At 37.6% G+C, this 14,213-nt stretch overlaps 1 protein-coding gene across 1 annotated transcript in view; it reads right to left on the bottom strand.

Annotated features, from left to right (window-relative positions):
* LOC108554852 (ankycorbin) overlaps positions 1 to 10,791 on the bottom strand; it is a gene marked incomplete at its 5' end in the record, with an annotated part of 12,175 nt that extends 1,384 nt beyond the window's left edge. Inside the window, 11 exons of the mRNA XM_017910261.1 lie at positions 80 to 156; positions 737 to 1,072; positions 1,387 to 1,769; positions 1,827 to 2,717; positions 3,080 to 4,152; positions 4,563 to 4,821; positions 5,154 to 5,242; positions 5,853 to 6,188; positions 7,277 to 7,525; positions 8,975 to 9,263; positions 10,726 to 10,791. Of these exons, the coding sequence (XP_017765750.1) occupies positions 80 to 156; positions 737 to 1,072; positions 1,387 to 1,769; positions 1,827 to 2,717; positions 3,080 to 4,152; positions 4,563 to 4,821; positions 5,154 to 5,242; positions 5,853 to 6,188; positions 7,277 to 7,525; positions 8,975 to 9,263; positions 10,726 to 10,791 (4,048 nt within the window). The remainder of the gene's footprint in view (positions 1 to 79; positions 157 to 736; positions 1,073 to 1,386; positions 1,770 to 1,826; positions 2,718 to 3,079; positions 4,153 to 4,562; positions 4,822 to 5,153; positions 5,243 to 5,852; positions 6,189 to 7,276; positions 7,526 to 8,974; positions 9,264 to 10,725) is intronic.
* Between the last annotated feature and the right edge of the window lie 3,422 nt (positions 10,792 to 14,213).

Here is a 14,213-nt window from a genome sequence, read left to right as displayed (position 1 = left end):
ATTTCTCATTCGCAAAATTTTTAAGATACATTATTTATCAATTTTGTCAGAAGCTAGTTCATGGTAATTGGAATACAACCTGAACGTTAGGGGTTGGTCATATTTCGCCACGCCGAGGGTTGGTCCAGACATCCCTGCCTTATGGAAAGCATCCACCTGAATAAAAGAATATTGATAACATAGTTATCTGATGAAATTAAACGAGTTCTTTGTGATTTCATGTTAATCTAGATTCGACATTCCGTTTCCTCTTTATTGTTAGAATTTTCTTAATTGGTGAATCAGCAATTTCTAGATATTTTTGTATGGGATATTTTGTGAAGATAAAAGTTCCAAGAAAGAAAAAGAGAAAAGAGAAAAATTCTATTTTTATTCGTCAAAATTAAATAATTAAATAATACACTGCAGGTTACCGATGTCTCTATACTGACGCCATTGTAGCACAAAGGATGAATACTAAACCTGCCACAGTCAAATTTTCATACTTAAACGTTAATTAAAGTTACAATTAAAGATTGAAATTTGACTTCGTGACTTCCCTTTTTTGACAATATTCGTGTAATCAATTTTTCAAAATCTATCTTTCTTTTTCATACTATTCTTTCTGCTAGACTCTGTCAAACTCTGTTCTAGACTATGGATCAATTGGGATAGAACATCGAATGAGATTTGGACCCCAAAGAGTTAGGTATACCAGACAGTGTTGCTTCGTATACTTGATAATAAAATAAACTACCTGTCTCTTAACCAAAACTTGTTCATTCGCTCTGCCATGACGTATCTGCAATCTCTTCAGTTCCATCAGCTGAAAAAATATCTTTCTTTCCAAGTGGTATCGACGTAAACTGATTTGCACGTCTCTCGTTATAGTGTCCATGTTAAGAGACTGCTGCTTGTCGGTGTTTGGACAGCATTTCATGATTCTTCTTCTTGGTATCCTAGATACCCTTGGACTAGGCTCTATTCCGCTGTCTCTGCCTCCGCTGTCGCGACGTTGTTTCCCTTGCAATCGTCCAGTCCTACTTTCTGGGGGACTTTGAACTCGTGTCAGACGTGTCCGAGTGGTCTGCACCTGTGACAAAAGAAGACGAACAGCAATTGCTTCAAATTACATGCAAACGATTCTATCAAAGGCGGTACGCCAATGTTAAAAAGTTGCAAATTTTCTATTTAGAGAATAGAACCTTGGGAAATTTTACAATTTTGAAGTGGGCTACAACTTCTCTTGGGACCCTCAATCAACTCACAAAGTTTAAAAGAAGATTAAAATTTTCGAGTCACCTAATGTCTCGTACAAACGAGAAGTGTTCGTGACACCATCTTGGTGCTCCAAGTCTAAATTTGAGGTTAGGTTTCACGCTCGTACTACATGCAAAACCAACTCACTTGAGGTAACGAGTCAATCGCTGAGGTTCTGGTAGCATCAACCCCGACTCGAGAGGTCTCCTCTTCGCTCGTGCTGGGCAGCACCCTAACGACACCCATCTCGTTGTCGTCATCCGCCTCCGTCTCGTGTTCCGCGTCCTCGCCAATGGCGTCCCGGATCTCTTTGTCGATCTCCGCGTCCTCTTCGTCCCACTCCGGACTCTCGATCACTGCCACTATGGCGCTCCTGTCTGGAGAACGCTCTTCTGAACTTTCGAACAAACACTTTCTCGTCGACGATCGTCCGGTTTTCCTAATCTTTCCCGTGGACGGTCTCGAGCGTCTGGTTTGCGCCGATTTCGGAGAACTCGAGGAACTTTCGTCGATATACCGAAAGCTCTGCTCTTCTAAAAGCACGCGAAACAACATAAAGACACTAATGCAGCGGTCTTGATACTCACCTGTCGCCAATGCATCTTCCACAGGACGTTTCTTCACTTTCTTAGCCTCGTCCTCTTCCTTCTGTGTCTCCAAGTTAGACTTCGTAGGTGACGAGTCCCTAGCCTCTGCCATCTCATCAGACATCTTTCTTTTCGTCGCAGTCGGCGTGTCTCCATTTAGCGATCTGTCCTCCTGATCTTCCACCAGAGCTGAGTCTTTGGACGATGAAAACTCCACGGATTTTCCTCGAGCAGAATCCACCTGTTCCTTCTCATCCTGAGACTCCTTGCTCGATCCCTTGGTCAACGATGTCTCCTTCGCCTGCAAGCTGTCAGTAGCAATTTTCTCAGTCTCTTGCAGTTCCGAGGTCTTCTGTACGACTTCCTTGCTCGTCTTCTCTATGGACTTCACGGACACCTTTTTCGTGGAAGACTCTCGTTTCTTGCTGAACTCTCTCCTCTTCTGGCTCCCACTGCTCTTCTTCGGGCTCTCGTCAGACTGTCTCGAAGAAGAGGATTTTGATCTTCTCTCGTCGAACGATGGCTTCCTCTTCATCGTCCCGGATTTGCTTTTCGATTTACCCTTGGCCTCTTTCGACTTCTTCTCTTCTTCCTCTGACGGTGGCACGTCTTCCACGGCTGTTCTGGGCGTGGTGCTTTCCTTTTGCACAGCTTTTTGGCTAACTGGACTCTCGGATTTGCTAACCTCGGATTCCTCGAGGCTCTTCCTCAAGTTGTCTTCCGACACGTCCGTTTTCTCGCTGTGGGACTCCTTGTCGAGATCCTCGTCTGGCTTCGTCTCGGCTGACGTTCCTTCCGATTTAGGCTGTTCTTCTCGCTGACTCTGCAGCTCCTTTTGCGAATCCAACGTGGCGCTTTCAGACTCTGTCGTCTCGTGTGCCTCTAACCTGCCTGGAAAGAGGACTCTACAGAAAATTGACAGAAAAGTGGTGAACATGATCACGTTGCTTCGAGATGTTATAAATAATGCAAATTTAAATCCTGGTAATAGAAATTGTACATTATACTTAAGCAATTAAGTAACACTGTTCAACGAATTTCAACTTTGCGTCTAATCTGTAATCTCCATTAGGTGATTCTTGGAGAGTTCAGTTTCTTGACAGAACTTAGGATTAGAGATTCGTTTACAGGGAATAAAAAATCAATTTTATAAGAATTACCCAATGGATATAATAGATTAAAATTTAGGTTAAACAGTGTAATTATACATGATTTATTCGGACCGATAATTATTATTTCGTTACAAGTCTTACATTTTTCGCTGTCATCTTTCTTCTCTTCTTTATTTTCGATCAGAGAGCTCTCGATCTTCTCATCCTGATCTTTCTTCTCATCATCCACGTCTTTAGTATCCTCTTTACCTTCGATGACTTTTATATCTTCTTTATCTCCACTCTCTTCACGTTGATCCTGCTTTTCATCTGTTTCTTCTTGACAGAGTCTTGAGTCTTTCTCTCGCTGAGTCTTCTCTTGTGCTCCCTGCTGCCTCATTTCTTCCACATCCTTCTTCAGATTGGCTGCTTTCTGCACGAGATTGTTGCGTGACACGTCAGTCTGTTCCAAGATGTCATCCTCTTTGCTGACAACCGAGCTGGCTTCCTTGGACACTTCCTCGATCTCGATTATCTCCGTTCTTAATCTGTCATCGAACGTGACTTCCTTCGAAGATTCTACCATGGATTTCGGCGTGTCGGGTCCTTGATCCTTGTGAACCATGGCTGTCACAACCACGCGTTCGACCGTTTCCTGGCTCGTGCTGTCGGTTACGTCTCTGCGATATCGACTTTCAATAATATTCTCTCCGCTTTCTTTGTCCTCGTCCAAAGAGGTTCGCGGAGTTCGTTGGGTATGAAACGCGGATTCTTTTGGTCCTTGTTCTTTGTCGCACGATTGCATTCGGTCGGTACTCTCGCCGTTGTCCGAAGCTTTCGATTTGTTGGACTTCAATTTCCTTCTAGTGCTCCTACGCGTCTTCGTGAACTTCGTTTCTTTCGAACTCTCCCTGGGAGTCTTTGATCTCCTACCAGACACCACCTTCTCGCATTTCCTCTCCAAAGATTTTCGTACCACTACCACTTCTAGGCTATCGTCGCTCACGCTTTCATCGTCCTCGTCTCTTTTCAAAGTTTCTCTGTTTTCCACCCCATTGCTCTTGTCCGTTCTGCTCTCCTCCTTTCGCGAATCGAATTTCTGTTTCGACGTGTCCTCCACGTGGTCGTAGCTGTCAGACTCTATGGATGATTCGCTCGAGTCGTGTCTGGATTTCGTCGAGCGCTTTTTGCTCCGTTTCCGTCGCAATTTTCGATCAGTGTCGTCTTCCTCGTATCTGAAATATTGTATAAAGTTATGAAAATTATAAGTTATGAAAATTATAAGTTATGAAAATTTGTAAGTTATAAAAATTTATAAGTATGAAAATTTTGCGGTCCATGTATGTAACGATTGAAGAGAATTCGTTAGAATCTATATTCTAATGCTGGAAGCTTGCTTCTATGGAAGTAGCATAATTTCATTGGATTTTGTAAATAATTGGTAATTCAATGACTATGACAAAGAAACGATAAAATTATGTCATACAATTTAAAATTATACAGTTTTCGAATTTTCCAATTTTCGTACTTTTAAATTTCTCTTAAAATTCTCAAAATTCTCTTAACTTTTCGAATGTTTTAATTTTGAAAGATTAAATTAAAATCCTTGTTATATGGGAATAAAAATAAGAAATTGATGTCTCACCGTGCCGACTCGCTACGAGCTCTCCTTTGATGATCTTTCTTCGAGGATGACTTGGACAACCTAACTTCTTCCTCGCTGAAGCTTCGGCTATCTTGACGTGCTAATTTCCTCAAATTTCCTCTTCGTCGTGTTCTCTTCTCAATCCATTGCTCCTCGTAGTACAACCCCGGAAGTTTAGAGCTACGACCTCTTCTACGAGGGCTGCTCTCTGTATCTGTACTACTATCTACATGTTTCATTCGCAGTTTCGCTGCGAACACTGAAATCATTTCGAAGGAAATTAAAAATACAGCGAATTTTTGTCGATTCTTAGTAATAAAGCATTTAATTCTACAATCGTGACATCGTTTCCCAAAAAAAAAAAAAAAGTTAACTAGATATTAAATTACCTGTCAGTCCTGCTTATACTAAGCTACGAAAGCTTTCAGCTACACTCTCAAGATGAAAATTCTTTTATAATTCGTGGGTATTAAAATTGTCCAAACTTTACCCAATTCTATAAAGTTTGTTCCTCGTGCAGTCTCGACTGGCTATATTTATTAAGCTACATTTTAAAGACGCTTTTAGAAATATGTATATACCTAACCTGACCTTTATTCGGTACAGTTTTCTGCATCCTCAGTTTCTGCGCCGTGGTACCACCGTGCATTTGAATCAATTTTGCGCAGTCCCTATGTCCTCTGCAAATAGGGACGCCAAAATATCATCACCGATTTTTCCATTATTATTACCCTAAGTATGTACAGGATATAGTATAAGTAGTATAAGTATGATAATATAAATAACATAAGTAGTATAAGTATATAGTATATAGTATATACGGAAGGTAAGACAAAATCTCTTCGACTAAATTAATCGCAACATCACAAATACCACGAAGAAATTGCTAATATGTAAAAACAGTTAATAACAATTCTTCACAGATTACATTTATTTGCTCACGAATTTTAGTATGTTGACTGTCACGCACATTTTACACATCTGCTCAGGCCATAATAAAGTTTCCATTTTTCTTAGGACATAAAGAATTATTAAAAAACAATGAAAAAAAAAAGAAAAAATAGATCGCAATTACATTGTTCAAATTTTCAAGAAGTAGTTAAGTGCCTGTCACTGGTGACCACCGTGGCAGTCAATGAGTTGACGATTAAAGCAAACGATATAAAGTTAGAAAATTTATTCTTTTCATATGATAAATTTATATGATAAAAAGTTATAAGAATAATAATAATAAGTCTGGTCAAATAACCGGTTAACTGATGTCGAATACGATCCGTTTGACATTGGTACCTGTAAAGCGCTGCGTCCAGAGCTGTCATGAGATTGCCTTTGCTGGTACGAAGCATGGCATTGATCCTGGCGCCATTATCCAGGAGGACCTTGCACACGTCCAAATGTCCATGAAGAGCTGCCACGTGCAACGGTGTCTTGCCATCGTGCGTTGCGACGTCCAAAGTGCTTGGACGCTTCTTCGCCAGCCACTTGATCAACTCGATCCTACCGGAAGCCACGGCCTCGTGAGCGACACCGGTGCCTCGCACAGTCCTCGCGTACAAAGAGCCGCCATGTTGAGCAAGAATCTTCAGGGTCTCCAGTTGGCCCTTGGCCGCAGCGCAAAGGGCTGGTCTGAAGTATTTGATATCTTTGTTTCATTCATTTTTGACCGCTCCTTCTTCTTCTTTCTTTTTTTTTTTAGAGAAAATTCGGAATAATTTGTTAAATTTTGGAGTATGTTGTATTTCAATATGTTTATTTTAATAGATAGTAATTTTAATATGTCGAATTTTAAAGTATTAAAGTGAAATTTAATATTTAATATTTCTAAGTAGGGTAAATTTTAATATTTAATTCTTCTAAATAGGGTAAATTCTAATATTTAATACTTCCAAATAGGGTAAATTCTTATATTTGATACTCTTAAATAGGTTAAATTTTAATATTTAATACTTTAATTTAATAATTCTAAATAGGGTAAATTCTAATATTTAATACTTCTAAATAGGGTAAATTCTAATATTTAATATTCGTTACAGATAAAATTTTAACACGTTAAATTTGGTATTCGATATCACTATGTCAAATTTAAATACTTCGAATTTAACATTTAATATTTTTAATACAGAAACGTATTACTGTACTGACTTTTAATAACTAAATTCATTTCACTTTCTCAGTTTCTCGCGTAACATTCTCTTACATCGGTATCCGAAGGCAACGACTGCATTGTGTCAGAAACGCATATCATTATTGATAATGATACACTGTCTATAGTAGCTGCATCGAGTATCTCGTATTCCACGTACACATGCCAGATAATAGTGTCAATGTACTCCGTGACCTATGAATTCTAATTCTAATACGATGAAATCAATTTTCCCCTACGTACATTCCGAATATAGCTCAATCCTTTAAAAGCTCTATTCCTTTATAGAGAAGCACAAATACAGAATAAAACTCTTAACTTTTTACCGTCACGACATTTACGAAACTTTTATTTCTCGAGTTTCCTATACCACAGAAAGAACGAATGTCCCTTGAAAACCACAGCGAACCTCATCGGATCACATGGAACGATAGAAAATAATTATTTCATCGACACCAAGCGAAGTTTCTGCAATTTCACTCGAATCGGTTGGCAAGATCGGCGAGTTAATCCCGAATCGATGGAACCTGGGTTCCAAAGAACATTCGTTCCAGCTCTCCACGGTACTTACGTTCTACCCTTTCGATCCTGGCGATTCGGATCGGCTCCTAACTTTAGAATCAATGCCGTGGCGTCAGCGTGGCCAAGAGTGGCAGCATAATGTAGAGCTGAGCATCCATTATCGTCGACATGATCAGGATGGGCACCACAGAGGTTCACCAAGGCCTCCACGCATCTAGCGTGGCCCCTGGATGCGGCGCAATGAAGAGCCGTCAGGCCATCTTTGTCCGCAGCTCCTGCGGCAGCTGAACCACCGGCTCTGTATTTTAATTATTGCTTTTAGAATTGTTCCTTCTTCTTCTAGAATGTAAATGCAATCTTGAACATCCTAAATAATCATCGTATTATTAAACAGGAATTATTTTATCACTATGAATAATTAATATACGAGTCCAATTTTTTGAAACCTATTTTTTGGTAAATGAGGTAGGTAATATGAGTATGTATATAATTATATACATGACAGGGAAGTATTTTATAAAATTAATAGGAAAATTAGATGTTGATTTCTTAAATATTGATCATTCGAGTTATTCCTTCTTCTTCTGGAAGATAAATGCAACGTGAGCCCTGAATAATTATTATAAATATATACTTTTTAGTACAGGAGGTACTATACGTGCGATTTAATTATATACACGATAGGAAAGTATTTTATAAATTAATAGGAAAATCTGCTGTTGATTTCTTAAATATTGCTCATTCGAGTTATTCCTTCTTCTTCTGGAAGATAAATGCAACGTGGGCCCTGAATAATTATTATAAATATATACTTTTTAGTACAGGAGGTACTATACGTGCGATTTAATTATATACACGATAGGAAAGTATTTTTTAAATATTCTTCATTCGAGTTGTTCCTTCTTCTTTTAGAAGATAAATGCAACGCGGGCCCTGAATAATTATTATAAATATATACTTTTTAGTAAAGGAGGTAATATGAGGACGATTTAATTATATACACAACAGGGAAGTATTTTATAAAATTAATAGGAAGATCATATTATTTTACAGGAATTATTTTATCGCCCTGAATAATTATTATACAGTCGAATCCCGATAACTCGAACCCCAAAGAAGAAATTGAAATCTATGTTTCAGCAAAGGAGGTAGGTAATGTGAGTACGATTTAATTATATACACAACCGAGAAGTATTTTATAAAATTAATACGAATATCAGCTGTACTTAGATATACTTATACGTGAAAAATAAATTGAATACATTCCAATAATTGAATACATTTGTAAAATACACACAAATGACGTGATTAAAATGAAATTCTAATAAAACTGAAGAAAATCGGTGAGTCGTAAATTGAAATTCTTAGGAAGCTTTGAGAAAAGCAACACTCGATTTGTTAATACACTCTTGGTAATTAAAATCTCCCTAAAAATTTAATTACAGTTCATCCCACTTAACACTAAACCTGCTATATCCTAAAACGTTAGAATTCAACGTTATCGTCTTAATCACTCAACTTCGCGATGTCTTCCCAAAATAAATATAATCATTTTTCAATGTCTCTCATTATTCCATTTAAAGTATCCCATCTTTTCCATTCATTATTCGTTTGACCATGATAGGTTTCGCGTTAAAAATTCATTTTAAAAAGTCCCCGAGCCGTAATTCTGTTATTATTTGCACGACAAACAATCTCTTCGCCACTAACGTTGAAGAACGTGTATTTAGGGGAAATCAAACTTTACCTAGCTAATGCCAACACAGCTTCCACGCTGCCGGCACTTGCCGCCCATAGAATTGGCTGCCTTCCATCCTCGTCTTTCGCGTTCACATCGGCCCCGAATTCCAGCAGGGTCTGGAGAACTTTTAAACCAACCTTCTTGGGTACAGAGAGCTCAGCAGTCGCTGCGGCACCGCAACACTGAGCTGCATAGTGAAGAGGCGATCCTCCGCGGAGGTCAGGGGTGGATGGTCGAGCACCTGCTGCTAGCACCAAGCGAACGCATTCTGCTTCTCCGCAAACTGGACAATAATTATAAATTCATTTTCATATCTCTGTCTCTCTTTATCTTACAGCTTAGTATTATTCGTGTTTCGTGTAAATTGAACGAGTTTTTCAAAGGAGAACGAGGAATAACGTGTTTGACGTGGTCAACAGTCAGTTTAGTAGCTGTGCACAGTATTAACCCTTTGCACTATGACGAAATTTGATTAAAATTTGCCGTTTGATAGAATTTCGAAGATCAATGTTAATTAATATATCAAATTTAAGATAATGTAACGGTGTGCGAGGTATTAAAATCAAATAATTCTACGTCTCAATTATTATACTATTTCTTATTTACTGCTCAAAAAAGTATCACCAGCTTCATAGTAGAAAATTTTCGAACTCCTACTTTTCTTTAACCAAAAAATCGTCGAGTGCAAAGGGTTAACAAAAGATTTGGGGTTGCTCGTTTGTTTATTAAGGAATTAAATAATTCTGAATGTCGAAAATTATTTGCAGATGACGTTTGTTAAGTATAAATAATTTCCTATAGGCAACAATCCCCTGTGATTATTCATTCATTAAATAATCAAACAATTTTGACTGTCAAAAATTCTTTGATACCGTTCGTTTGCTATATAATTCGATAATTTCGATTGTCCAATATTCTCTGTGAATTTCCGTTTCTTAAATAATTAAATAATTAAATAATTGATTAAATTATTGATATTGTGCAAATTCTGTGTATCAATGTAAAATAAATAAATAATATAGATATATGAATATATATAAGGACTAATCTCTGTTCGAACTTAAATTGACAGTGAAAGAATAAGCAAAGAAAATGGAATATTTCCATTTGTAATGGAACTCATTACAAATATTTACTGACAATTGGTTAATAAAAACATTTACAATATTTGAACTTATCATTGCATTCTAAATATTCATATGAAATTAAAGATAAATTAAAGGCTTAAAATTAAAATTAAAATTCAATTAAATTAAATATTAATTAATTAATAACCTTAAAATTAAATTAAAATTAAAGTCTCAAATTAAAGCTAGCTAACTGTAGATAAAGCACTCGGTGCAGTCACTTGTTAAAGTTCAAGCAATGGATTGCTGCGTTAGAACGAGAAGCCTTGGGCAAGCAATAAATAAATATTTCCTTGACTATGAAACAAACGTAACGTGGTTCGTGCTGCGGAAATTTACATTTAAAGCTTAGCGTACCAAGAACGTTGCCATTTTAATGATTCGTTACCTTCACGGTGTTCCGAAAGCTTGAAATTAAAATATTTCAAACGGCCAGGTTCCCATTTTTATATCAAGAAGTTCAAGGTAACAACGCAACTGGTTCCTGCATATAAATTCGCGAAGCTCATTACTCGTATTCGCGGTAATATTGAACTAGCGACCAACCTTTTTCTGCCATAATGGAAAAGGTCAAGCCGACGACGCGGTGAGCTTTGTGCCGCAAAATTACAAGCATTATTATGCACGCACGTAACACCGAATTACCATCCAGTTTCTTTCTTTCCAACAAAGAATGCAAATCGATAGCATGACCACCTTTTGCACAATGCACTCGAAAGTATCAAGGACCACGATCAGATTTTCATTCCAGCCAACGTCGTAGGCCACGAGCTACGCGTTAATCGACAAACCACACTGCCATGTACTTGGCAACCTAGATCCTCGATCCTCTCGCTTCAAGATAGCCTGTAAACTGCGTATTTTACGATGCGGAAAATTGTGAATTGGAATTATAACAATTATACGAATCTTTCGTATAATAAATTAAAAACAGGAGAATTATTTACAATTTAATTTAGAATTTTCTATCTTTTTCGGTGTCACGTAAGTATAGTATAATTGGCAAAATTCTGTGGCATATAAAAATAGATGCTACCTGCAACTCAACAGTACTATTATCTTCTATTTGTAATACACATAGGGGTTAAGGATGTAAAAATGAAAGGATCGAAGGAGGATGGAAGGAATAAAGAGAAAGAAAGGAAGAGAGACCTGCAAATTTTCGAATAATCGAATGGGTAATTAATTAGGCTTAAATCCTACAAGTTTCTGTTCTGAAAATTTGGAAACACTCACGTGGATTTTTCATTTCCTGGAGTTATTGATATAGCAGGACTTCTTGGACTTAATCAACGTAGTCCCAGAAGTCCCAAAATTGAGGTCAAGCAGTTAACATTGTCAAGTCACTGTCATTTAATTCTAAGCTATATAAGTGCATACTATTTTTCCCAATTACTATCTCTGCCATGTGAGTCACACTACTTTAATGATTCTCTAATAAATTGGTAATTAATTAGGCCTAATTAATTAACCCTACGAGCCTCTGTTCTAAAAATGTGGAAACATTCACATGGATTTTCCCTGTCCTGGAGCTGTATATATACCATGACTTCTTGGACTTAGTCAACGTAGTCCCAGAAGTCCCAAAATTGAGGTCAAACAGTTAACATTGTCAAGTCCCTGTCATTTAATTCTAAGCTATATAAATACATACTACTTTTTCCAATTACTACCTTTGCCACGTGAATCACACTACTTTAACAATTCTTTAATAAATACCTAATTAATTAACCCAACGAGCCTCTGTTTTGTAAATTTGGAAACACCCATGTGAATTTTCTCTTTCATAAAGTCATTGATATACCAGGACTTCTTGAACTTAGTCAACGTAGTCCCAAAAGTTCCAAAATGGAGGCTGCACACTGTCAAATCACATTAATTCTGACCTATATAAATACTGCCACGTGATTTCATTCTATTTGACCGACCTAGGTGCTCCAATACAGCGTATCCTTAAGTAACCTAACTGTCCCTACTACCAAATACCAAATTAATTAAATATTTCTAAGAATTCCCACGTCCCATTATCGACACACGGCAACCGATCCATAGATACAACAATATACACCCTCGCATGTGCACCTAAAGCAAATACCATGCGTGCAAACGCAACCTACGATGGATTTCCCTCGACCAGGCTTCTGGATGTCTCCGATAATTGACTCGCGAGATAGCATCGCGTCCTTATTCGGAACACGACTCGTAACGTTACAAACGATAAAGCAAACGACACCGACAAGTAGGTCGAAATATAACTCGGCGAGAGGAGTCGGAGCGGAGTCGGGTCTGTCCTCGGCAGCCATTCGTGAATTACACAGATGCGGATGACCGATACGGAACTTTCTTTTTCGCAGCCGTAAATCCGACGTAGGTACGAAACGCGAGGAGAGGGCGATCGCGGCGTTGGACGATAAATCTTCCGGTCATTTGAATACACCAAGGACGACTATGGTCAATCTCCGTGGATTATCTCGGCGTGGGTCTCGCGTGTTCCTCGGCGAATCGGAATGACGTCACCCGGGTCTGACCCACTAACCTTACCTGACCGATACACCCTTATTTTATCGGAGATCGGCAGGAACGATAGGGCCCGGTAATTCACAGTTTCCGCAGCTTCTAAGGAATCGTTGTGTGCTCGTGGCCGGCCGCGATTTGACCTTTCATCCGGGCAAATTAAACCGCTTCCTTTACGAGTACCCAATTTACGCTCGCTTTTCCCCGCGGACTTTTAAACGGTACCTTTGCCAATCTTGATTTCCAGCGTATCCTCGCACCGTGAAATTATCGTCCACGCGAGACGTGGATCATGTAAATTGAATATTACGTGCTGAGTACGGTGTTAGAGCATGGAGAAATGTTAAGTGTGAAAACATCCGATTTTTGGTGCTTTTTTGGGGGGGGGGGTCGATAATGGGTTTACTTTCGCGTGTTTTAATATTCGAAATATCAATAAAATGTGGTTGGTTCAAATTGGATATGGTATGGGGTCCGTGGAGTTGAGATATAGGGAAATGTTAAGAGTGAAAACATCAGATTTTTATTTCTTTTTTTCGTGTCAATAATGGGGAATTTCTTTGCATACTTAATATTGGAATTATGAACAAAACGTGGATGATTCAAATCGGATATTATATAGCGACCATGGCGTTGAGATATGGGGAAATGTTAAATGCTAAAAAATTAAATTTTTATATCATTATTTTTATCAATAATGCGGGATTCTTTCACGTGTCTTAATATTGGAATTAACAACAAAACATGGATGATTTAAATTGGATATTATATGGTGTCTATGACGGTGAAATATAGGAAAATGATAAACGTGAAAATGTCCTGTTTTTAATTTATTTTTTTATTAATAACGGAGTATTATTTCGCGTGTCTTAATATTCGAATTATCAACGAAATATGTACAAAGATAATATGTGAACATTGTTCTTCTAATATATTAATGTAATTCGCTGATTAATTGAATAAAAAATAGTAACCATTAGTATCTATGATAATAGTCCAAACACTCTGTGCAATACGCATAAATAATTCATTAATTAACAAGAAATTTGTTTCCAAAACTATATTGGATAGTTCTTTAAGGCGGTACCTTTACGAAATAAATATAAAAGTTCTTAAATTAATCACAGAAGTTGATTAATTTATTAATTTTTCTTTAAGTGAACAGGAGAGTACATGGAAAATGAGAAAAAGATGGCAGAAGAACACTTCTACTGCATCATGCAGAAGAATGTAAGTCTTTGTATTAACATATCCTACAGTTGCAAATAAATAATGTGAGATATAAGCTATTTCCATCTTTTATTAGTGATAGCAGAGGTTGGTTGTGAGAGAACAACATCCTGTTCAAGTAAACAGGCACATGTAACAGGAGAAAAATATTGGACTCGTGCAATATCACCAGTATAGAGCCATTAGATGCCAAGAATTATTTTTTACAGAGAGAAAAAATTGAAGTAGTAATACAAATATGTAAAGTATGATATGTCTATGGAATTCTAGTTCAGTTAATCATATGACATAAAGGATATAAATATTTGATGGTCAAATAAAGATTCAGAAAATGGAGATTGCTGAGACAGATAAAATGGAATAAAATTAATTTA

The sequence above is a fragment of the Eufriesea mexicana genome, unplaced genomic scaffold (assembly GCF_001483705.2).
Source record: "Eufriesea mexicana isolate 0111107269 unplaced genomic scaffold, ASM148370v2 scaffold474474824, whole genome shotgun sequence".
NCBI classification, from domain to species: Eukaryota; Metazoa; Arthropoda; class Insecta; order Hymenoptera; family Apidae; genus Eufriesea; species Eufriesea mexicana.
Note: the sequence above shows the minus strand (reverse complement) of the source record. Positions and strands in the feature narration are given on the sequence as shown.